Source organism: Salvelinus namaycush, chromosome 21 (genome assembly GCF_016432855.1).
Source record: "Salvelinus namaycush isolate Seneca chromosome 21, SaNama_1.0, whole genome shotgun sequence".
Classification (NCBI taxonomy): domain Eukaryota; kingdom Metazoa; phylum Chordata; class Actinopteri; order Salmoniformes; family Salmonidae; genus Salvelinus; species Salvelinus namaycush.
In genome coordinates, this window is record NC_052327.1 from 43,996,691 (window position 1) to 44,021,875 (window position 25,185).

A 25,185-nucleotide genomic window follows, 5' to 3' on the forward strand; every position below is an offset into this window, starting at 1 on the left:
GAAAGGAAGAGCGGGGCAGAGATGTTTGTTTGGGTGGGGTGAGTGTATGCCTCTTTTGACAAAAATGTAGAATTCCTACTAAAGGCTGTTTTTACGTGTAACAGTCCTTCGTAGAAGTGCTTATATTATTATGCGTATTATTCATCAATTGTGGGAATACATGAAGATATGGACGATTTTTTAAATTTTATATATACACCAATTTCTTTTTTTTTTATAGCTAGATGCAGTACAACCGAGGCGAGGGCGTTCGAAATGATGCTGGCTGCGGATCTGGTTCTGTACTGTAGGTGGCACCATGTGCTCTTTTTAAAGGCCCTAGGATCTAGTGGGGAGAACAAGTATTTGATACACTGCCGATTTTGCTGGTTTTCCTACTTACAAAGCATGTAGAGGTCTGTAATTTTTATCATAGGTACACTTCAACTGTGAGAGACGGAATCTAAAACAAAAATCCAGAAAATCACATTGTATGATTTTTAAGTAATTAATTTGCATGACATAAGTATTTGATCACCTACCAACCAGTAAGAATTCCGGCTCTCACAGACCTGTTAGTTTTTCTTTATGAAGCCCTCCTGTTCTCCACTCATTACCTGTATTAACTGCACCTGTTTGAACTCGTTACCTGTATAAAAGACACCTGTCCACACACTCAATCAAACAGACTCCAACCTCTCCACAATGACCAGAGAGCTGTGTAAGGACATCAGGGCTAAAATTGTAGACCTGCACAAGGCTGGGATGGGCTACAGGACAATAGGCAAGCAGCTTGGTGAGAAGGCAACAACTGTTGGCACAATTATTAGAAAATGGAAGAAGTTCAAGATGACGGTCAATCTTCCTCGGTCTGGGGCTCCATGCAAGATCTCACCTCGTGGGGCATCAATGATCATGAGGAAGGTGAGGGATCAGCCCAGAACTACACGGCAGGACCTGGTCAATGACCTGAAGAGAGCTGGGACCACAGTCTCAAAGAAAACCATTAGTAACACACTACGCCGTCATGGATTAAAATCCTGCAGCGCACGCAAGGTCCCCCTGCTCAAGCCAGCGCATGTCCAGGCCCGTCTGAAGTTTGCCAATGACCATCTGGATGATCCAGAGGAGGATTGGGAGAAGGTCATGTGGTCTGATGAGACAAAAATAGAGCTTTTTGGTCTAAACTCCACTCGCCGTGTTTGGAGGAAAAAGAAGGATGAGTACAACCCCAAGAACACCATCCCAACCGTGAAGCATGGAGGTGGAAACATCATTCTTTGGGGATGCTTTTCTGCAAAGGGGACAGGGCGACTGCACCGTATTGAGGGGAGGATGGATGGGGCCATGTATCGCGAGATCTTGGCCAACAACCTCCTTCCCTCAGTAAGAGCATTGAAGATGGGTCGTGGCTGGGTCTTCCAGCATGACAACGACCCAAAACACACAGCCAGGGCAACTAAGGAGTGGCTCCGTAAGAAGCATCTCAAGGTCCTGGAGTGGCCTAGCCAGTCCCCAGACTTGAACCCAATAGAAAACCTTTGGAGGGAGCTGAATGTCCGTATTGCCCAGCGACAGCCCTGAAACCTGAAGGAACTGGAGAAGGTCTGTATGGAGGAGTGGGCCAAAATCCCTGCTGCAGTGTGTGCAAACCTGGTCAAGAACTACAGGAAACGTATGATCTCTGTAATTGCAAACAAAGGTTTCTGTACCAAATATTAAGTTCTGCTTTTCTGATGTATCAAATACTTATGTCATGCAATAAAATGCAAATTATTTACTTAAAAATCATGGATTTTTGTTTTAGATTCCGTCTCTCACCGTTGAAGTGTACCTATGATAAAAATTACAGACCTCTACATGCTTTGTAAGTAGGAAAACCTGCAAAATCGTCAGTGTATCAAATACTTGTTCTCCCCACTGTATGTACAGCAATGGTCAGCCAGTCAGTGGGACGACAACCCAATTTGGGTTGAGGGGAGGTTTTAGCGGGTGGAAAATTGGAGGACAATTATAGGTTTATATAGTCGCAGCTACAGTATGCGTAACAGTGCAAATATCACACTACAGCTATATGAACACTAAATGATCATGGTACTTCTTAATGGTAAGTTTACAAACATATATTATGGTAAGTATAATTGCAACTTGTATCTCATATATGGTAAGTGGTGAAATAAGTATAGCTAATTGTAATGGCTTAGCAGATAATAAGAAAAGACTATCAGTCTTTACCTGGCTAAAAGAGAAGGAATATTATATCAATTGTTTACAGGAAACTCATTCTGCACATTTAGATGAAGTTGTATGGAAAAAGGACTGGGGGGGAAATCAATTTTTCCCATGTGCAAAGAAACTCAAATGAGTGATGATATTAATTAGCAATAACTTTGATCCGAATGTTCAAACTATTCAAACAGATCCGCAAGGAATGTGGCCAATTAGTCTATATGGTCCACATAATGATGATCCATGCTTCTTTGAAAATAAATATATTACTTTATCGAGCTTAGAGTCAATACATGACTCAATTATTATGGTGGGAGATTATAATATGGTTTTAAATACCTCAATGGACCGTAAAGGAAATCACACTACAAACTATCAACCTCATGCACTTAAGGAAATCACGAATATCATGGATATATTGGAACTAGTGGCTATATGGAGGCTTAAATATCCTGACCTAGTGAGATTTACATGGCGTGTTGATGGGGGACTGTTGATGGGGGACAGAATGCGGTCGGACCATCAAATAATTGGTATACACATTACTTTTACAGAATTTCCGCATGGGCGAGGATATTGGACATTTAATCAAAGCCTACCGGATGACAACTTGTTTTTAACCAAGACAGAACTATTTATGACTGACTTTTTCCTACATAACATATAGTGCATTCTGAAAGTATTCAGACCCCTTCCCTTTTTCCACATTTTGTTACGTTACAGCCTTATTAAAAAACACTACACTAACCCAGAATGACAAAGTGAAACTTGTCTTGGAAAAGCACACACCTGTCTATATAAGGTCCCACAGTTGACAGTGCATGTCAGAGCAAAAACCAAGCCATATGGTCGAAGGAATAGTCCATTAGAGCTCCGAGAGAGGATTGTGTCCTGGCACAGATCTGGGGAAGGGTACCAAAACATTTCTGCAGCATTGAAGGTCCCCAAGAACACAGTGGCCTCCAATATTTCATAAATGGAAGAGGTTTGGAACCACCAAGACTCTTCCTTGAGCTGGCCGCCTGGCCAAATTGAGCAATCAGGGTAGAAGGGCCTTGGTCAGGGAGGTGACCAAGAACCCGATGGTCACTCTGACAGAGCTCCAGGGTTCCTCTGTGGAGATGGGAGAACCTTCCAGAAGCACAACCATCTCTGCAGCACTCCACCAATCAGGCCTTTATGGTAAAGTGGCCAGACTGAAGACACTCCTCAGTAAAAAGGCACATGACAGCCCACTTGGAGTTTGCCAAAAGGCACCTAATGACTTTCAGACCTTGAGAAACAAGATTCGCTGGTCTGATGAAACCAAGATTGAGCGCTTTGGCCTGAATGCCAAGTGTCACTTCTGGGGGATACCTGGCACCATCCCTACGGTGAAGCATGGTGGTGGCAGCATCATGCTGTGGGGATGGTTTTCAGCGCCATGGACTGTGAGACTAGTCCGGATGGAGGCAAAGATGAACGGAGCAAAGTACAGTTCCTTGAAGAAAACCTGCTCCAGAGTGCTCAGGACCTCAGACTGGGGCGAAGGTTCGCCTTCCAACAGGACAACGACTCTAGCACATAGCCAAGACAAGACAGGAGTGGTTTCGGGACAAATCTCTGAATGTCCTTGAGTGGCCCCGCCAGAGCCCGGACTTGAACCCGATCGAACATCTCTGGAGAGTCCTGAACAAAGCTGTGCAGCGACGCTCCCCATCCTACCTGACAGAGCTTGAGAGGATCTGCAGAGAAGAATGGGAGAAATTCCCCAAATACAGGTGTGCCAAGCTTGTAGCATCATGCCCAAGAAGACTCAAGGCTGTAATCGTTTCCAAAGGTGCTTCAACAAAGTACTGAGTCAACAGTGAAGAGGCGACTCTTTTCTTTTTATTGGCCAGTCTGAGATATGGCTTTTTCTTTGCAACTCTGCCTAGAAGGCCAGCATCCCGGAGTCGCCTCTTCACTGTTGACGTTGAGACTGGTGTTTTGCGGGTACTATGTAATGAAGCTGCCAGTTGAGGACTTGTGAGGCGTCTGTTTCTCAAACTAGACACTCTAATGTACTTGTCCTCTTGCTCAGTTGTGCACCGGGGCCTCCCACTCTTTCTATTCTGGTTAGAGCCAGTTTGCTCTGTCTGTGAAGGGAGTAGTTCACAGTAGTTCTTCAGTTTCTTGACAATTTCTCACTGGAATAGCCTTCATTTCTCAGAACAAGAAGAGACTGACGAGTTTCAGAAGAAAGTTCTTTGTTTCTGGCCATTTCGAGCCTGTAATCGAACCCACAAATGCTGATGCTCCAGATACTCAACTAGTCTAAAGATGGCCAGTTTTATTGCTTCTTTATTTAGGACAACAGTTTTCAGCTGTGCTAACATAATTGCAAAAGCCTTTTCTAATGATCAATTAGCCTTTTAAAATGGTAAACTTGGATTAGCTAACACAACGTGCCATTGGAACACAGGAGTGATGGTTGCTGATAATGGGCCTCTGTACGCCTATGTAGATATTGCGTTAAAAAAAATCTGACGTTTCCAACTACAATAGTCATTAACAACATTAACAATGTCTACACTGTATTTCTGATCAATTTGATGTTATTTTAATGGACAAAATGTTTTGCTTTTCTTTAAAAAACAAGGACATTTCTAAGTGACCCCAAACTTTTGAACGGTAGTGTATAGATATTATATTTCTAAAAATATATTAACCAAAAAAGATATCAAAATCAAATCACATTTTATTTGTCACATACACATGGTTAGCAGATGTTAATGCGAGTGTAGCGAAATGCTTGTGCTTCTAGTTCCGACAATGCAGTAATAACCAACAAGTAATCTAACCTAACAATTCCACAACTACTACCTTATACACACAAGTGTAAAGGGATAAAGAATATGTACATAAAGATATATGAATGAGTGATGGTACAGAACGGCATAGGCAAGATGCAGTAGATGGTATAGAGTACAGTATATACATATGAGATGAGTAATGTAGGGTATGTAAACATAAAGTGGCATAGTTTAAAGTGGCTAGTGATACATGTATTACATAAAGATGGCAAGATGCAGTAGATGATATAGAGTACAGTATATACATATACATATGAGATGAGTAATGTAGGGTATGTAAACATTATATTAAGTGGCATTGTTTAAAGTGGCTAGTGGTACATTTTTACATAATTTCCATCAATTCCCATTATTAAAGTGGCTGGAGTTGAGTCAGTATGTTGGCAGCAGCCGCTAAATGTTAGTGGTGGCTGTTTAACAGTCTGATGGCCTTGAGATAGAAGCTGTTTTTCAGTCTCTCGGTCCCTGCTTTGATGCACCTGTACTGATCTCGCCTTCTGGATGATAGCGGGGTGAACAGGCAGTGGCTTTGGTGGTTGTTGTCCTTGATGATCTTTATGGCCTTCCTGTGGTGTAGGTGTCCTGGAGGGCAGGTAGTTTGCCCCCGGTGATGCGTTGTGCAGACCTCACTACCCTCTGGAGAGCCTTACGGTTGTGGGCGGAGCAGTTGCCGTACCAGGTGGTGATACAGCCCGACAGGATGTTCTCGATTGTGCATCTGTAGAAGTTTGTGAGTGCTTTTGGTGACAAGCCGAATTTCTTCAGCCTCCTGAGGTTGAAGAGGCACTGCTGCGCCTTCTTCACAACGCTGTCTGTGTGTGTGGACCAATTCAGTTTGTCCGTGATGTGTACACCGAGGAACTTAAAACTTTCCACCTTCTCCACTACTGACCCGTCGATGTGGATAGGGGGGTGCTCTCTCTGCTGTTTCCTGAAGTCCACAATCATCTCCTTTGTTTTGTTGACGTTGAGTGTGAGGTTATTTTCCTGACACCACACTCCGAGGGCCCTCACCTCCTCCCTGTAGGCCGTCTCGTCGTTGTTGGTAATCAAGCCTACCACTGTAGTGTCATCCGCAAACTTGATGATTGAGTTGGAGGCGTGCATGGCCACGCAGTCGTGGGTGAACAGGGAGTACAGGAGAGGGCTCAGAACGCACCCTTGTGGGGCCCCAGTGTTGAGGATCAGCGGGGTGGAGATGTTGTTACCTACCCTCACCACCTGGGGGCGGCCCGTCAGGAAGTCCAGGACCCAGTTGCACAGGGCGGGGTCGAGACCCAGGGTCTCGAGCTTGATGACGAGTTTGGAGGGTACTATGGTGTTAAATGCTGAGCTGTAGTCGATGAACAGCATTCTCACACAGGTATTCCTCTTGTCCAGATGGGTTAGGGCAGTGTGCAGTGTGGTTGCGATTGCGTCGTCTGTGGACCTATTAGGTCGGTAAGCAAATTGGAGTGGGTCTAGGGTGTCCGGTAGGGTGGAGGTGATATGGTCCTTGACTAGTCTCTCAAAGCACTTCATGATGACGGAAGTGAGTGCTACGGGGCGGTAGTCGTTTAGCTCAGTTACCTTAACTTTCTTGGGAACAGGAACAATGGTGGCCCTCTTGAACAATGTGGGAACAGCAGACTGGGATAAGGATTGATTGAATATGTCTGTAAACACACCAGCCAGCTGGTCTGCGCATGCTCTGAGGACGCGGCTGGGAATGCCGTCTGGGCCTGCAGCCTTGCGAGGGTTAACACGTTTAAATGTTTTACTCACCTCGGCTGCAGTGAAGGAGAGCCCGCAGGTTTTGGTAGCGGGCCGTGTCAGTGGCACTGTATTGTCCTCAAAGCGAGCAAAAAAGTTATTAAGCCTGTCTGGGAGCAAGACATCCTGGTCCGCGACGGGGCTGGTTTTCTTTTTGTAATCCGTGAATGACTGTAGACCCTGCCACATACCTCTTGTGTCTGAGCTGTTGAATTGCGACTCTATTTTGTCTCTGTACTGGGACTTAGCTTGTTTGATTGCCTTGCGGAGAGAATAGCTACACTGTTTGTATTCGGTCATGTTTCCGGTCACCTTGCCCTGATTAAAAGCAGTGGTTCGCGCTTTCAGTTTCACGCGAATGCTGCCGTCAATCCACGGTTTCTGGTTTGGGAATGTTTTAATCGTTGCTGTTGGTACGACATCGTCAATGCACTTTCTAATGAACTCGCTCACCGAATCAGCATATTCGTCAATGTTGTTGTTGGACGCAATGCGGAACATATTCCAATCCGCGTGATCGAAGCAGTCTTGAAGCGTGGAATCAGATTGGTCGGACCAGCGTTGAACAGACCTGAGCGAGTGAGCTTGTTGTTTTAGTTTCTGTTTGTAGGCTGGAAGCAACAAAATGGAGTCGTGGTCAGCTTTTCCGAAAGGAGGGCGGGGGAGGGCCTTATATGCGTCGCGGAAGTTAGTATAACAATGATCCAAGGTTTTACCAGCCCTGGTAGCACAATCGATATGCTGATAGAATTTAGGGAGTTTTGTTTTCAGATTAGCCTTGTTAAAATCCCCAGCTACGATGAATGCAGCCTCAGGGTGTGTGGTTTCCAGTTTACAAAGAGTCAGATAAAGTTCGTTCAGGGCCATCGATGTGTCTGCTTGGGGGATTGGATATGATACAGTACATTTTACACTAATATAACCCACAATCTATCTGTGAAATTAAAGCTAATCTACCTCGTAAAAAAATATTATAATAAAAAAAAAAGTAACCTTTATTTAACTAGGTTATTTCAGTCATCTCAAAGGCCAGCCGAATACCTTTTGATTCTACTGGTCCTGGATCAGAATTCAAATTGATCTGGTTGAGTCATAAAACCACACTAGCCTCTACTGAAACTGACTCCACAGTCTGCTGAAAGGTTTTGGAGTGGGAGGAGAAGCCAAAGAGAAAATATAAAGCAGGGTTAGATTTAATACAGGTATGTAGACTGTGTTTAGGAATGGTGTCACTGAGTGGGTTGATGAGAAACCATAGATGCAATGGAGAGTTTGGGAGTAAGTGCCTTTTAGGACAAATACAGATTTACAAATATTAGAGCTTCATTTCAATTTGTGCGATTCCTCACATCCTCTTTCCTCGCCTCCTTCTCTTTCAGATATGAAGTTGGTGGTTACATGACAGTGCCAGGAGTTTTAGACTCAAGTTTTAGGTAGAAGTTTTTCCTTGAGTCTACCTAGTTAGTTACAAGTTTGTTTGTTTTTTTGGTCAGGTCATGTTGTTAGGAATAACTCCGGGCCTTAGTTATGACTTCAACAGAGTCACTCCTGTAGGCATTCCACTAAGACTAAAAGCGAAATATTAAATGGAAAGTTCGGGATTTTGGCAATATCTACTTCCTCAGAGTAAAATGAACTTGTGGATAACATTTTTATGTCTCTGCTTCCAGTATGAAGGAATTTAGAGGATGTTTTGTGAGCCAATGCTGGAAATCATTGGGATCACTAGCATACTAGCTGGTCCAGAAGACTTAAGCTGTGTTCGAATACCCATACTAACATACTGTATACTACATACTGTATACTATTAGTTCAATTTAGTATACTGTAAAGGAACGGTATCCTCTCAGTTGAGAGTTAATTAATAGACATGTGTAAGCAGAATAAAGGCTGAGCTCAGGTGAATGGACAGAGCTGGATAAACAAAGAGTTAACCATTGGACATGTAAAAACAGAACGTAAGTAGAATCCATGGGAGTGTACAGACTGGGTCAACATGGAGTTAATCACTAGACATGTAAAAACAGAACGTATGCATAAAATGTGTACTTTAGTTAATTAAAATAGGCACCAAAAGCCATGTATCTGTAATAAGAACATATGTTTGTACTAATCAAGTATTATTAGAAAAGCACTTATATTAGGAAAGTATATATGCAATAAATGTATAATTTTTTGGATTAACACTATGGAGCCGCCGCCACCAATGTAATCTAAACTGAGCAGATTTTGGCAGGAAGATAATTGTGGCGCAAGGCCAAGGGGAGTTAATCATCTACATAGAGGGGAGTGACCATGTGTGTTATCTGAAGGTGGAAACCTATAAAGCCTGAGGTCTGTAACAAGAAAATTCAGTTGTTCCATGGAATTGCTCGGCTTCTGTTACTTCTGTAATAAAGTCTATTTGAATTTACAAGTTCCGGTATCTGAGAAATATTTGATTCAATATTTTCACAGCAAGCGTTGTCAGATTAACTGTTTGTAAATTCAGAGTGTTTCGCTCTCGGAGCGCGTCACTGGACGCTCTGGCCGAGGAGTAGGGTTGATCTGAGCATTCTGACCTCACAACGGCAGTCACGCACCCAAGCTAACTAGGTAACGTTGGCTAGCTTGCTAGCTATTTCCAGACACAAATGAGAGAACACCTTACTGACCATTTTACTCACTCTAGCAGAGCTGGTTAGGCTGTTTTCATGTTATCTGGAGCATTGGTGACTGTAACTGTGCTGCTGGCAATCATTTAATGTAGCTATTTTTTGCAGAGGTTTACTGACACCGGCCATATATTCAACGGGTGTTGAGAGTTCGTAAATTCATCAGTTATTCTGAGCTCTGGCACACTCAGACAAGAGTGGTCTGAAATCGGAGTAGATAGTCAGAATTAGCAATGTCCATTGAGAATTTACAACGACTATACCATTGCTAATAATGATGTGAATAATCAAGTCAATAAATGTTGGGTAGTTAGTTCGATTATAGTTAATATACTGCCTGACAAGTTCGATGTATTAATAGCCAACTAACATTAGGTAACTAGCTAACATACCGGTACATACAGCTGTAAAGATAGCGTAGCTAACAAATTGTCAGCCTACATAACGCGTAACGTAACTTATTTGAAAGGTCATTACTTTATTACATTACTTAACATTTTCTTAACATCTGTCATAATTAGTTAAAGCAATGAATTTGTATCCGCTCTTGTCGGACTTTGGCTGCATATTTTCCGCCATTTTCTTCAAATCTGAAAACGTTGTGAAGCCATGCCCATTTTCGGAACAATTGCATTATGGTCCCTAAAAGCATGGAAATAGTGTCCACTGCATGTATACTTCGTATTTTGGCGAATTTAGTGTAACATCCAGGAACTTTTGGCATACTAATTATATCCATACTATGACCAATGAGCATAGTTCATACTCAATTTACGTCACAAATAGTGCGGTTAGTATGAGTATCCGAACACAGCTTTAGTCTTTGCGTTAAGCTGGTTAGCGTTGGCTCGCGGATTGACAGGTAGATTTCAGAGCGCAGTCTTCCAGCTGTGCAGACTGTAGATCTGGGTTGAGAAAATTTAGTGGTGATAGTTGACTTGGAGAGGGTCTTTTTCAACTGACGATCCTGAGGTAACTTATAGAGGATGCAGTGTGACTATGAGAGTGTAGGGTTTATGTCTGAGCATCATATTCTAAAGTGGGGTGTAGGTGTATAAGGATTCAGCAGACTGGTAGACGTCTGGAAGGTTTGAGTAGGAGAGAGGACACAGAGCATCAACTCCAGCCGCTCCCTCTATGTCCTTTTGTCCCCCCCCACCCCAAATCATATTTGTCCTGGCTGGCTCAGGAAGGCTGCAGCAGTTGCAGATGTTGTTGACGGTTGTGAAGCAGGGAGGAAGTTCCAAACTCCAAAATCCTCTCCACTTTTTTCCCCCTCTTTTTACATGTTTGATCTGAGAGGATAGCAGTGATTCCACTGAGGCTGATAGAAAGCAGATTGGAGTGGTGGATTTATTTGAGCTGTGCCTTGTAAAAGTGTGCTGTGTGTGTAGGTCTTTGTGTGTTTTTAGGTTTGGGTGAGCCAAGTGGGCTGCAATGAGACAGGGGTGGAATGACCTGTTGAGAGTGTGAATGAGGGCTCTTTGACAAAACATACATGCATGTAGATAAACACAAGCACCTCCACACAGATACTCAAAAACATACACATACACACACAAAGCATTATATAATTATTTTTATCTAAAGAGATTCTGATGCAATTACATCAGTCCAAAACTGTAACAGTTGAAGACCGAGGGGTAACATAACAAATATGCTTTTCTTTTGTTTTCGAACAACTATCTTATTGTCCTCTATCTTGCATTATTCAATCTGAACCATATTCACATGCACCCAAAAGTACCATTCAGATTGCAACAACAGAAAGGGCCTTGTTTGCACAGTTGGTTATTGTGTTTCAATCTGGCCTTCTCCAAATGTTTTTTTGCATTAAGCCACTGTTGTTGTTTAGTTCTGTCTTCTTTCGCCCATTGCTGATTTTCTTCAGTATCCAGTCTCCATTACTGAAAGCATCAAGACAAAAAAAAAAAGATTGGCATCAACAACAAAAAAGAAACCTTTATCCACTTTTTTGTTATTTTCAGGTCATAGCAACTAGCAAACTCTGCTGAGTTGAATTTGAGATGCCTCTTGATTGTTCAGCGTATTTTCTTCTCCAGCTCGCCTTGGCACGGACACAGCGTGGGCTTGTCTGATGCAGCCTTCTAATCCTCCCCCCCCACACACACACACCTCAGTGAGCCCTGCCAGTACGGTACTGGTGTGATCAGCCAGTTCTTATTATTTAGGGACCCAAATCCTGCAAGCCGGAGGTCAACAGTAACTAATGCACTTAAGAGCCGCCTAACCACCACGGTCTATTCTGATTTGTGCTGCTTCTCTCTCGCCAAGTTTGATATTTCTTACTAGGCATTTCTTTGACAACTCATTGCAGGTTGATGTGATTTGGACTTGTGCAATGTGTGCGAACTTGGGCCTAAACACGAATTAGGCTATTGGAAGCATTGTAAGAATTGTGTGCCTGTGTAAAAGTCAGAATATGGCACCGAATGGTGTGTGTCACTCGGACTGTGTGCCAGTGTTTGTCAAAGAGTGTGAGATGGTGTGTTGTTTGCTTCATATTGCTTACAGATCTCCATCATGTGTTTGGGTTATATGTGGTCATTGTGTATCTTGTGAGTGTCAGATCCATATTTTCATACGACAGTTTGTGTTTTTGATCAGAACACATTCTCCTTCCAGACATATCAGTCTCAGCCCAGATATGGGAGATGATGGCTCTTTCTCAATTTGTTTTTCATCAATTACTTGTCCTCTCCTCACCTCTTTCTCAAACCTCATTGGAGGAGAAGACCTCCCCTCTTACCTTTTCCTCCGATAAGTTCTGAGAAGTAGGCGAGGAGAGGTTTTGAGGAATCAGAGCAAGACAAATTGGGAAAGAGATTTGTTTTCTTTACAAAATGCGTTGTGGGACAGGAAGTGGTTCCTGGGAGACTTCCTGTAGTGATGAACCATCTGCTCTCTGTGTGCTCAGATCCTCACAGCTGAGAATGCTAACAGCTCTCTCATGAAGGATTAAAGTCCCAACCTTTAGTCGAATCGGACAAGTGGTAGTCAACCCTTGAACCCCGTTGTCCTTAAATATACTAGTAGATTTAGCAGCACACACTCAAACACTACACTTAGCAAACTCAATCACACTTAGAATTTCTCTTAAACTGACAAGACCAGAATCATTTAATAATTATTCACTCATCATTAAGCACACTCGCAATCATAAATCATTTTAGTCCACATAGACAACATACAGTGCATTCGGGAAGTATTCAGACCCCTTGACTTTTTCCACATTTTGTTACGTTACAGCCTTATTCTAAAATAGATTTTTTTTAAACTAATCAATCTACACACAATACCCCATAATGACAAAGTGAAAACAGGCTATATAACCTGTCTATATAAGGTCCCACAGTTGACAGTGCATGTCAGAGCAAAAACCATGCCATTAGGTCTAGGTAATTGTCCGTAGAGCTCAGAGACAGGATTGTGTCGAGGTACAGATCTGAGGAAGGCTACCAAAACATTTCTGCAGCATTGAAGGTTCCCAAGAACACAGTGGCCTCAATCATTCTTAACCTTTATCTTTAAAGTTAGCAGAACCCCCTCGCCAATAGCCAATGAAATTGCAGGGCGCCAAATTCAATCGACAGAAATCTCATAAATCAAATTTCTCAAACATACAAGTATTAGGCACCATTTTAAAGATAAAATTCTCGTTAATCCAGCCACAGTGTCTGATTTAAAAAAGGCTTTACAGCAAAAGCTCCACAAACGATTATGTTAGGTCAACACCAAGTCACAGAAAAACACAGCAATTTTTCCAGCCAAAGAAAGTTGTCACAAAAAGCAGAAATATAGATAAAATGAATCACTAACCTTTGATGATTTTCATCAGATGACACTCATAGGACTTCATGTTACACAATACATATATGTTTTGTTCGATAAAGTGAATATGTATATCCAAAAATCTCATTTTACATTGGCGTGTTATGTTCAGTAGTTCCAAAACATGAGCCGCATCAATTCACAGAAATACTCATAATAAACATTGATAATAGATACAGCTATTATACATGTAACTTTAGATAAACTTCTCCTTAATGCAACCGCTGTGTCAGATTTCAAAAAAACTTTACGGAAAAGCATAATCTGAGTACGGCGCTCAGAGCCCAAAACAGCCAGAGAAATATCCGCCATATTGTGCAGTCAACATTAGTCAGAAATAGCATTATAAATATTCACTTACCTTTGATGATCTTCATCAGAATGCACTCCCAGGAATCCCAGTTCCACAATAAATGTTTGATTTGTTCGATAAAGTTCATAATTTACGTCCAAACACCTTTTGTTAGGGCGTTTAGTAAACAAATCGAAACTCACGAGGCGCGGGCAAGTCCGAACGAAAATTCCAAAAAGTTATATTACTGGTCGTAGAAACATATCAAACGATGTATAGAATCAATCTTTAGGATGTTTTTATCATAAATGTTCAATAATGTCCCAACCCGACAATTCCTTTGTCTGTAGAAAAGCCATGGAACGAGAGCTACTTCTCCACATGAACGAGCGTCAAGAGTTTGTGGCACTCTGCCAGACCACTGACTCAAAGAGCCCTTATGAGCCCCTCCTTTACAGTAGAAGCCTCAAACAAGTTTCTAAAGACGGTTGACATCTAATGAAAGCCTTAGGAAGTGCAAAATGACCCCATAGACACTGTGTATTCGATAGGCCAAGCTTTGAAAAACTACAAACCTCAGATTTCCTACTTCCTGGTTGAATTTTCCTCAGGTTTTCGCCTGCCATATGAGTTCTGTTATACTCACAGACATCATTCAAACAGTTTTAGAAACTTCAGAGTGTTTTCTATCCAAATCTACTAATACTATGCATATATTAGCAACTGGGACTGACTAGCAGGCCGTTTACTCTGGGCACGCTTTTCATCCAAACGTGAAAATGCTGCCCCCTATCCATAAGAAGTTAAATGGAAGAAGTTTGGAACCACCAAGACTCTTCCTTGAGCTGGCAGCCCGGCCAAACTGAGCAATCGGGGGAGAAGGGCCTTGGTCAGGGCGGTGACCAAGAACCCGATGGTCACTCTGACAGAGCTTCCAGAAGGACAACCGGCTCTGTAGCACTCCACCAATCAGGCCTTTATGGTAGAGTGGACAGACAGAAGCCATTTCTCAATAAAAGGCACGACAGCCCGCTTGGAGTTTGCCAAAAAGCACCTAAAGGACTCTGACCATGCTGCGGGGATATTTTTCAGCGGCAGGGACTGGGAGACTCTTCAGGATCGAGGGAAAGATGAATGGAGCAAAGTATAGAGAGATCCTTGATGAAAACCTGTGCCAGAGTTCGATCGGGTTCAAGTAAGGGCTCTGGCTGGGCCACTCAAAGACATTCAGAGACTTGTCCCGAAGCCACTCCTGCTTTGTCTTGGCTGTGTGCTTAGGGTTGTTGTCGTGTTAGAAGGTGAATCTTTGCCCCAGTCTGGCGTCCTAAGCGCTCTGGAGCAGATGTTCATCAAGGATATCTCTGCACTTTGCTCCGTTCATCTTTCCCTCGATCCTGACTAGTCTCTCAGTCCCTACTTCTGGAAAAACATCCCCACGTCATGATGCTGTCACCATGATGCTTCACTGTAGGGATGGTGCCATGTTTCCTTCAGACGTGACGCTTGGTATTCAGGCCAAAGAATTCAATCTTGGTTTCATCAGACCAGAGAATCTTGTTTCTCATGGTCTGAGAGTCCTTTAGGTGCCTTTTGGCAAACTCCAACCGGGCTGTCATGTGCCTTTTACTGAGGAGTGACTTCCGTCTGACCCCTCTACCACAAAGGCATGGTTGGTGGAGTGCTGCAGAGATGGTTGTCCTTCTGGAAGGTTTTCCCATCTTCACAGAGGAACTCTGGAGCTCTGTTAGAGTGACCATCGGGTTCTTGGTCACCTCCCTGACCAAGGCCCTTCTCCCCCGATTGCTCAGTTTGGCCGGGTGGCCAGCTCTAGGAAGTCTTGGTGGTATCAAACTTCTTAAATTTTTAAGAATGATGGAGGCCACTGTGTTCTTGGGGACCTTCAATGCTGCATACATTTTTTTGGTACCCTTCCCCAGATCTTTGCCTCGAGACAATCCTGTCTCTACGGGCAATTCCTGCGACCTTATGGCTGCGTTTTTGCTCTGACATGCACTGTCAACTGTGGGACCATATATATAGACAGGTGTGTGTCTTTCCAAATCATGTCCAATCAATTGAATTTTGTTTTTCATGGTCAGGCTAGGCCCCTTAGTTCCAGTGAAGGGAAATCTCAACGCTCGATGCCGTTGGACTCTGGAGCAGTGGAAACGCGTTCTCTGGAGTGAGTAATCACGCTTCACCATCTGGCAGTCCGATGGACGCATTTGGGTTAGGAAGATGCCAGGAGAACGCTACCTGCCCGAATGCATAGTGCCAACTATAAAGTTTGGTGGAGGAGGAATAATGGTCTGGGGCTGTTTTTCATGCTTTGGGCTGGGCCCCTTAGTTCCAGTGAAGGACAGCATACAATGACATTCTAGACGATTCTGTGCTTCCAACTATGTGGCAACAGTTTGTGGAAGGCCCTTGTTTCAGCATGACAAGGACCCCGTGCACAAAGCGAGGTCCATACAGAAATGTTTTGTCGAGATCGGTGTGGAAGAACTTGACTGGCCTGCACAGAGCCCTCACCTCAACCCCATCGAACACCTTTGAGATGAATTGGAATGCCGACTGCGAGCCAGGCCTAATCGCCCAACATCAGTGCCCGACCTCACTAATGCTCTTGTGGCTGAATGGAAGCAAGTACCCGCAGCAATGTTCCAACATGTAGTGGAAAGACTTCCCTGAAGAGTGGAGGCTGTTATAGCAGCACAGGGGGAACCAACTCCATATTAATGCCCATGATTTTAGAATGAGATGTTTGACGAGCAAGTGTCCACATACAGTACCAGTCAAAAGTTTGGACACACCTACTCATTCTACACCTACTCATTTTTTCTACATTGTAGAATTATAGTGAAGACATCAACACTGTGAAATAACACATGGAATCATGTTTTAACCAAAAAAGTGTTAAACAAATCAAAATATATTTTATATTTGAGATTCTCAAAAAGTAGCCACCCTTTGCCTTGATGACAGCTGTGCACACTTTTGGCATTCTCTTAACCAGCTTCACCTGGAATGCTTTTCCAACAGTCTTGGAGTTCCCACAAGCTCCTTCACTCTGCGGTCCAACTCATCCCAAACCATCTCAATTGGTTTGAGGTCGGGTGATTGTGGAGGCCAGGTCATCTGATGCAGCACTCCATCACTCTCCTTCTTGGTCAAATGGCCCTTACACAGCCTGGAGGTGTGTTGGGTCATTGTCCTGTTGAAAAATAAATGATAGTCCCACTAAACGGAAACCAGATGGGATGGGGTGTCGCTGCAGAAGACACAGCGGTTGGAACCAAAATTTCTCATTTGAAGCATTTATTTGGGCTGCAATTTCTGAGGCTGGTAACTAATTAACTTATCCTATGCAGCAGAGGTCACTCTGGGTATTCCTTTCCTGTGGAGGTTCTCATGAGAGCCAGTGTCATCATAGCGCTTGATGGTTTTTGCGACTGCACTTGAAACTTTCAAAGTTTTCTACATTTTCCAAATTTACTGACCTTTAGGTCTTAAAGTATGATGGACTGTCGTTTCTCTTTGCTTATTTGAGCTGTTCTTGCCATAATATGGACTTGGTCTTTCACCAAATAGGGCTATCTTCTGTATACCACCCTTACCTGGTCACAACACAAATGATTGGCTCAAATGCATTAACTTCTCTAGGGTATGTGGCAGCATTCGGAATTTTGGATGAAAAGCATGCCCAAATTAAACTGACAGCTACTCATCCCCAGAAGATAATATATGCATATTATTAGTAGATTTGGATAGAAAACACTCTGAATTTTCTAAAACTGTTTGAATCATGTCTGTGAGTATAACAGAACTTATTTAGCATGGGAACCCCGAGGACAAACCATTCAGATTTTTTATTTATTTGAGGTCACTCTCTTTTCAATGAGGTTTCATTGGGAAACCAGATTTCTAAGGGACATGCTTGCAGTTCCTACCGCTTCCACTGGATGTCAACAGTCTTGAGAAATTGGTTGAGGTTATTCCTTTGTGTAATGAAGAAGTACGGCCATCTTGAACGAGAGTCGCATTACGTTTCCTTTTAGATAGAAGCGCGTGAGCAGAAAGCTGGCTACAGTTGGTTTTAATCCTGTATTGAACACAGATCATCCCGTCTTCAATTTTATCTATTATTAACGTTAAAAAATACCTAAAGTTGTATTACAAAAGTAGTTTAAATTTTTTGGGCAAAGTTTACAGGTAACCTTCGAGATATTTTGTCGTCACGTTTGAGCAAGTTGGAACCTGTGTTTTTCTGGATCAAACGCGCCAAATAAATGGACATTTTGGATATATATCGAAGGAATTAATCGAACAAAAGGACCATTTGTGATGTTTATGGGACATATTGGAGTGCCAACAACAGAAGCTCGTCAAAAGTAAGGCATGAATTATATTTTTATTTCTGCGTTTTGTGTCGCGCCTGCAGGGTTGAACTATGCTTATCTCTCTTTGTTTACAATGGTGCTATCCTCAGATAATAGCATTGTATGCTTTCGCCAAAAAGCCTATTTGAATTCTGACATGTTGGCTGGATTCACAACCAGTGTAGCTTTAATTTGGTATCTTTCATGTGTGATTTAATAGTAATTTTCATAGTAATTCATTTTAATTTGGCGCTCTGCATTTTCTCCGGCTTTTTGCCAAGTGAGACAGTATTTTTGGATATATCTCAGATTTTTGGATATAAATATGAACTTTACCGAACAAAACATACATGTATTGTGTAACATGAAGTCCTATGAGTGTCATCTGATGAAGATCATCAAAGGTTAGTGATTAATATTATCTCTCTCTGCTTTTTGTTACTGCTCTCTTTGGCTGGAAAAATGGCTGTCTTTTTCTGTGACTTGGCTCATACCTAACATAATCGTTTGGTGTGCTTTCGTCGTAAAACCTTTTTGAAATCGGACACTTTGGCTGGATTTACAACAAGTGTAGCTTTAAAATGGTGTAAAATACTTGAATGTTTGAGGAATTTAAATTATGGGATTTCTGTTGTTTTGAATTTGGCGCCCTGCAGTTTCACTGGCTGTTGACGAGGTGGGACGCTACCGTCCCACATACCCTAGAGAAGTTAAGGAAAGAAATTCCACAAATTCACTTTTAACAGATGCATATGACAGAACGTGTAGATGAATATGACAGAACGTGTAGATGCAGATGCATATGACAGAACGTGTAGATGCAGATGCATATGACAGAACGTGTAGATGCAGATGCATATGACAGAACGTGTAGATGCAGATGCATATGACAGAACGTGTAGATGCAGATGCATATGACAGAACGTGTAGATGAATATGACAGAACGTGTAGATGCATATGAATATGACAACGTGTAGATGCAGATGCAAATGACAGAACATGTAGATGCATATGACAGAACGTGTAGATGCAGATGAATGACAGAACGTGCAGATGAATATGACAACGTGTAGCTGCAGATGCACATGACAGAACGTGTAGATGCATATGACAAAACATGTAGATGGATATGACAGAACGTGTAGATGCAGATGAATATGGCAGAACGTGTAGATGCAGATGAATATGACAGAACGTGTAGATGCAGATGCATATGACAGAACGTGTAGATGCAGATGCATATGACAGAAAGTGTAGATATATATGACAGAACGTGTAGATACATATGCATATGACAGAACGTTTAGATACAGATGCATATGACAGAACGTGTAGATGTAGATGCAGATGCATATGACAGAACGTGTAGATACAGATGCTGTCACGTTCCTGACCTGTTTTCTGTTGTTTTGTATGTGTTTAGTTGGTCAGGGCGTGAGTTGGGGTGGGTATTCTATGTTGTGTGTCTAGTTCGTCTGTTTCTATGTTCAGCCTGATATGGTTCTCAATCAGAGACAGCTGTCAATCGTTGTCCCTGATTGAGAATCATATATAGGTGGCTTGTTTTGTGTTGGGGATGGTGGGTGGTTGTTTCCTGTCTCTGTGTTTGTGTTCTGCACCAGCTAGGACTGTGACGGTATGTTCTTTTGTTATTTTGTATAGTGTATTGTTTTGTGTTGATTAAATTTCATTATGGAAAATTACCACGCTGCGTATTGGTCCTCTGATCCTTCTCGCCTCTCCTCGTCTGAGGAGGAGGACGACTTAGACTGCCGTTACAGATGCATATGACAGAACGTGTAGATACAGATGCATATGACAGAACGTGTAGATGTAGATGCAGATGCATATGACAGAACGTGTAGATACAGATGCATATGACAGAACGTGTAGATGCAGATGCATATGACAGAACGTGTAGATGAATATGACAGAACGTGTAGATGAATATGACAGAACGTGTAGATGAATATGACAGAACGTGTAGATACAGATGCATATGACAGAACGTGTAGATACAGATGCATATGACAGAACGTGTAGATGCAGATGCATATGACAGAACGTGTAGATGCAGATGCATATGACAGAACGTGTAGATGAATATGACAGAACGTGTAGATGCAGATGAATATGGTAGAACGTGCAGATGCATATGACAGAACGTGTAGATGCAGATGCATATGGGAGTTTCTCTGTGGTCAGTGTGTTTATTTTCTCACAGAAGGGTCAGTTTCCCTGTGGTCAGTTTGTGTATAGTCTGTCTGTTATTACCGTTATTCAGACTACGATCTATTGCCCTTCAGTCAGTCAGTGTACGTTCACTCAGATGTCACTCACTCAGCAAGACCACTCAGATCAAGGCTATTTATTGCCCTCTAAGTGGTCAGTGTGTATACTGACCCTTTGTCCAATCACATATACTCCCTGTCAGTGTGTGTTTATAGTCCCACAGTCCATTACAATAATTACAATACCACAGAGCAGTGGTCCTGGAGCAGATTTTAGGAGTTATGTGACTTGCTCAAGGGCACAATGTCAGTAGGCAGCACACGTAGCACACGTGGTCCCGTGTGGCTCAGTTGGTAGAGCATGGCGCTTGCAACGCCAGGGTTGTGGGTTCAATTCCTACGGGGGGACCAGGGTTCAATTCCCACGGGGGGACCAGGATGAATATGTATGAACTTTCCAATTTGTAAGTCGCTCTGGATAAGAGCGTCTGCTAAATGACTTAAATGTAAATGTAATGGGATATTGAAGCCAGGAAGCCTCCAGCTGCCGGCTCGTTCCCTGCAGAATTCCTCCGTCAGCCCTGGGATTTGAACCGGCAACTCTGTTTACTGGCCTCCCTTTTCAAGACTACCTTCGCCCCCAATCACCCTCTCTGTAGTTCCCAATGTTGCGTCCGTTTTGTGTTTCTCATCCGGCTAGTGTAGCCAGGGAGTCTTCCTTCTCATCTAATAGTTTCCATCGGCCCGGCTGGGACTGGCGTATCCTGGTGAGTCGGCATCAGACATTGTGGTGAAACAGAAAAATCTGGCAAAATCTCCCGGAGCCTGACAACCCACCAGGCTCCAGGGGGGTTAACACGACTCACGAAACACGTAACCGAGTCACCAACTTCAAAGCGAAGGTTGTGGTTTGGTGAGGGGGTGGAACAGGGCGGGTTGAAATGGTAAGGGGGGCACAAACAGCATCTGTAATTGGGGTTCGAGTTTTTTTTTTTTCTGCAGACAAGCAGATTCTGATTCATCCCCAAATTGGGAATGTCTGTTAAGCCTGCACCCAGCTGCTCTGCTCTACTCCACTCCACTGGCATGGGACTAAGTCAGACTGGTTAAAGCTGGAGACAAAGCACACATGGGAGTAAGTCAGACTGGTTAAAGCTGGAGACAAAGCACACATGCAAGAGGACATGTAGGTCATGCAAGGTGGAGAGAGAGACAGACCATGTTGTAGTGCTGTGTAAGGTAGTAATTGCAAGAGAGACGCATGGTTTATTTAAATGCACACACTCACCGAGATCACTTAATATTTTCCTCCATCAATCTTGCTGGATCAGGTGTGACAGTATGATTGTATGTTAGCTTTGCATGTCTGTTTAAATATTCCACAACTTATTACAGTAGGCCTACTCTATATTATTCAATTAGGCCTAGACATCATAGCTCTTAACCTATAGCCACAAGGCCCTACGGAGTGTGTGTGTGTGTGTGTGTGTCAATGTAAATCTACAGGAATACTCCATACCAGCTGTACTATACTGCTCTGTTATTAGTGAGTGTGTTAAAAGCCGAGCTTTGGCACAGCTTGGCTGTAGTTCAACACAACAGGGTTTAGGGGTTTCCCCTCTCTCTCTCCCCTTCTCTAGATGTTTCTCTCTTTCTCTCTCCTCTTTTTCTTTTTCCATCTCTCTATCTCAGGTGGCAATGAGAGTGACATGTTCAGTGATCTGTGTGTGTCCCGGTGCGCTAGCCTGTGCTTGTTACACACTGATAGCTGTGTCTAATGAAAGAATGTAAACACACATCAGATCGGGCATAAATACTTCTGTCTGCTGTTTGTTGTTAATTGGCCTCTCTTCAGGGAAGTGTAGCCAGTCAGTGAGTTAGAGAGCAGATCCAAATCCTGGCAGTAAACTCTTGATTCAAAGCATTAGCTAGTTGGCAGAGGCAGCTAACAATGGCATCCTGTTCTCTACATAGGGCTCTGGTCAAAAGTAGTGCACTATGGCAGTACACTATAAAGGTAATAATAGGGTGCCATTGTGGGCACTGTAATGCTAAGCAGACGTCTTCAAAACCATAGTGGCTGCTCTCTCATGATGATGATGATGTGATATCATCGGAGAGAAAGCTAGGGGTTGTGTGTGTGTTAAAGTTTGAAGCCATGTTTGATGTACAAACAGACACATCGGCTGACCCTTGCACAAGCTCTTACCAGAGGCAATATTTTTCTTGCAGTTATATTAATCATAGTTTTGTGATTAATTAGACAAATCATAGTCTTGCCATTGTGATAATAAATATTTACTCCAATTGAGCATTTTTCAAATTCCATTTTATATTAATCATTTCCCTCCCTCCCTCACTCTCCTTCCCCCCCCTCACTCTCCTCCCCCTGGTCAGGTGCTGCGTGGGGCCCAGCTGATAGCGGTGGCGTCAGCTGACGGGGGGGCCACAGCAGTGGAGGGCTCCCCTCTACAGGCCAGTGACATACAGGTGCAGTATGTCCAACTGGCCCAAGTCAACGACCACACCGCTACTGCACAGGTGAGGATCACAACCGGTCGTTGAGTCTGGCGGGCCTGACGGCCTCTCTTTTGCATCTCAGCTACGGTTCCGACTTAATGTTCGCTCAAACTCCTGAGACACACCTGTGCCATTTACATACATCCAGTAGAGTAGACTTCAAACATACATGGTGTATATAATTGTCTATTTTCTATGCTATTCTGTACGTACCTGTGAGATGTATCTCCCCAGCCCAGGCCATATCTGTGGGCTCACCCAGAGAGGCTACATTTGTATTTATTAAGGATCCCCACTGCCAAGGCAGCAGCTACTCTTCCTGGGGTCCAGCAATATTAATGCAGCTATATAATTTTTTTTTTAAATAACACATTAAGTTTACACTTTACAGAGCTGTACGGAGATCAGTCAGCCAGCCCGGTCGACTGTGAGCATTCCAAGGGAGTGAACACAGCTCCCTTGCGGTGAGGTGAAACAGGTCCTCAACACTAATCTACACCAATCGCACTACACAATGCATTTTGTTTTTTTAAACAAAGCATAATAAATAGCCTCTCTCACACTCTCTCTCTATCCATCCATCCCCCAGGAGATCATTAATCATTCCCCGATGGTGCCATTATAGAGTATCAAAGGCAGAGCGGCGGGCGGTTTACACTGGTGTTCTCAGACATCAGGAGAGAGCGAGGGGCTGATGGAGCCATCACAGGTTCTGGGTCTGGAGTGGAGGGGGAGGGGGGTGGATTAGTGTAGGATATTGTGGAGGTGAGGGGGAAATGGATGGAAGGAGTAAGCGTTTGCAGATGTTAGGGGAGGTTAGAGTGGGTGGTTGATAGTTATGGGTTTTGTGTGTAGGGGGTGGTTCAGATGAGATGTGACAGAGAATTTTGTCAAGTGTTAGGGATGTTCAAATCAAATTTTATTTGTCACATACCCATGGTTAGCAGATGTTAATGCGAGTGTAGCGAAATGCTTGTGCTTCTAGTTCCGACAATGCAGTAATAACCAACGAGTAATCTAACCTAACAATTCCACAACTACTACCTTATACACACAGAACGGTATAGGCAAGATGCAGTAGATGGTATCAAGTACAGTATATACATATGAGATCAATAGTGTAGGGTATGTAAACATAAAAGTGGCATAGTTTAAAGTGGCTAGTGATACATGTATTACATAAAGATGGCAAGATGCAGTAGATGATAGAGTACAGTATATACATTATATTAAGTGGCATTGTTTAAAGTGGCTAGTGATACATTTTTGATCAATTTCCATCAATTCTATTATTAAAGTGAGCTGGAGTTGAGTCAGTATGTTGGCAGCAACCACTCAATGTTAGTGGTGGCTGTTTAACAGTCTGATGGCCTTGAGATAGAAGCTGTTTTTCAGTCTCTCGGTCCCTGCTTTGATGCACCTGTACTGACCTCGCCTTCTGGATGATAGTGGGGTGAACAGGCAGTGTCTCGGGTAGTTGTTTTCCTTGATGATCTTTATGGCCTTCCTGTGACATCGGGTGGTGTAGGTGTCCTGGAGGGCAGGTAGTTTGCCCCCAGTGATGCGTTGTGCAGACCTCACTACCCTCTGGAGAGCCTTACGGTTGTGGGCGGAGCAGTTGCCGTACCAGGCGGTGATACAGCCCGACAGGATGCTCTCGGTTGTGTATCTGTAGAAGTTTGTGAGTACTTTTGGTGACAAGCCGAATTTCTTCAGCCTCCTGAGGTTGAAGAGGCGCTGCTGCGCCTTCTTCACAACGTTGTCTGTGTGGGTGGACCAATTCAGTTTGTCCGTGATCTGTACGCCGAGGAACTTAAAACTTACTACCCTCTCCACTACTGTCCCGTCGATGTGGATGGGGGGGGTGCTCCCTCTGCTGTTTCCTGAAGTCCACAATCATCTCCTTTGTTTTGTTGATGTTTATTGTGAGGTTATTTTCCTGACACCACACTCCGAGGGCCCTCACCTCCTCCCTGTAGGCCGTCTCGTCGTTGTTGGTAATCAAGCCTACCACTGTAGTGTCGTCCGCAAACTTGATGATTGAGTTGGAGGCGTGCATGGCCACGCAGTTGTGGGTGAACAGGGAGTACAGGAGAGGGCTCAGAACGCACACTTGTGGGGCCCCAGTGTTGAGGATCAGCGGGGTGGAGATGTTGTTACCTACCCTCACCACCTGGGGGCGGCCCGTCAGGAAGTCCAGTACCCAGTTGCACAGGGCGGGGTCGAGACCCAGGGTCTCAAGCTTGATGACGAGTTTGGAGGGTACTAAGGTGTTAAATGCTGAGCTGTAGTCGATGAACAGCATTCTCACATAGGTATTCCTCTTGTCCAGATGGGTTAGGGCAGTGTGCAGTGTGGTTGTGATTGCGTCGTCTGTGGACCTATTGGGGCGGTAAGCAAATTGGAGTTGGTCTAGGGTGTCAGGTAGGGTGGAGGTGATATGGTCCTTGACTAGTCTCTCA

General features: G+C 43.5%; 1 protein-coding gene across 2 annotated transcripts in view; it reads left to right on the forward strand.

Moving 5' to 3' along the window:
• LOC120066401 (protein BANP-like) overlaps positions 1 to 25,185 on the forward strand; it is an 88,273-nt gene that overhangs the window by 49,160 nt on the left and 13,928 nt on the right. For both annotated transcript variants that reach the window (XM_039017746.1, XM_039017747.1), the window contains exon 12: positions 22,601 to 22,744. In XM_039017746.1, coding sequence (XP_038873674.1) covers positions 22,601 to 22,744 — 144 coding nt within the window. The remainder of the gene's footprint in view (positions 1 to 22,600; positions 22,745 to 25,185) is intronic.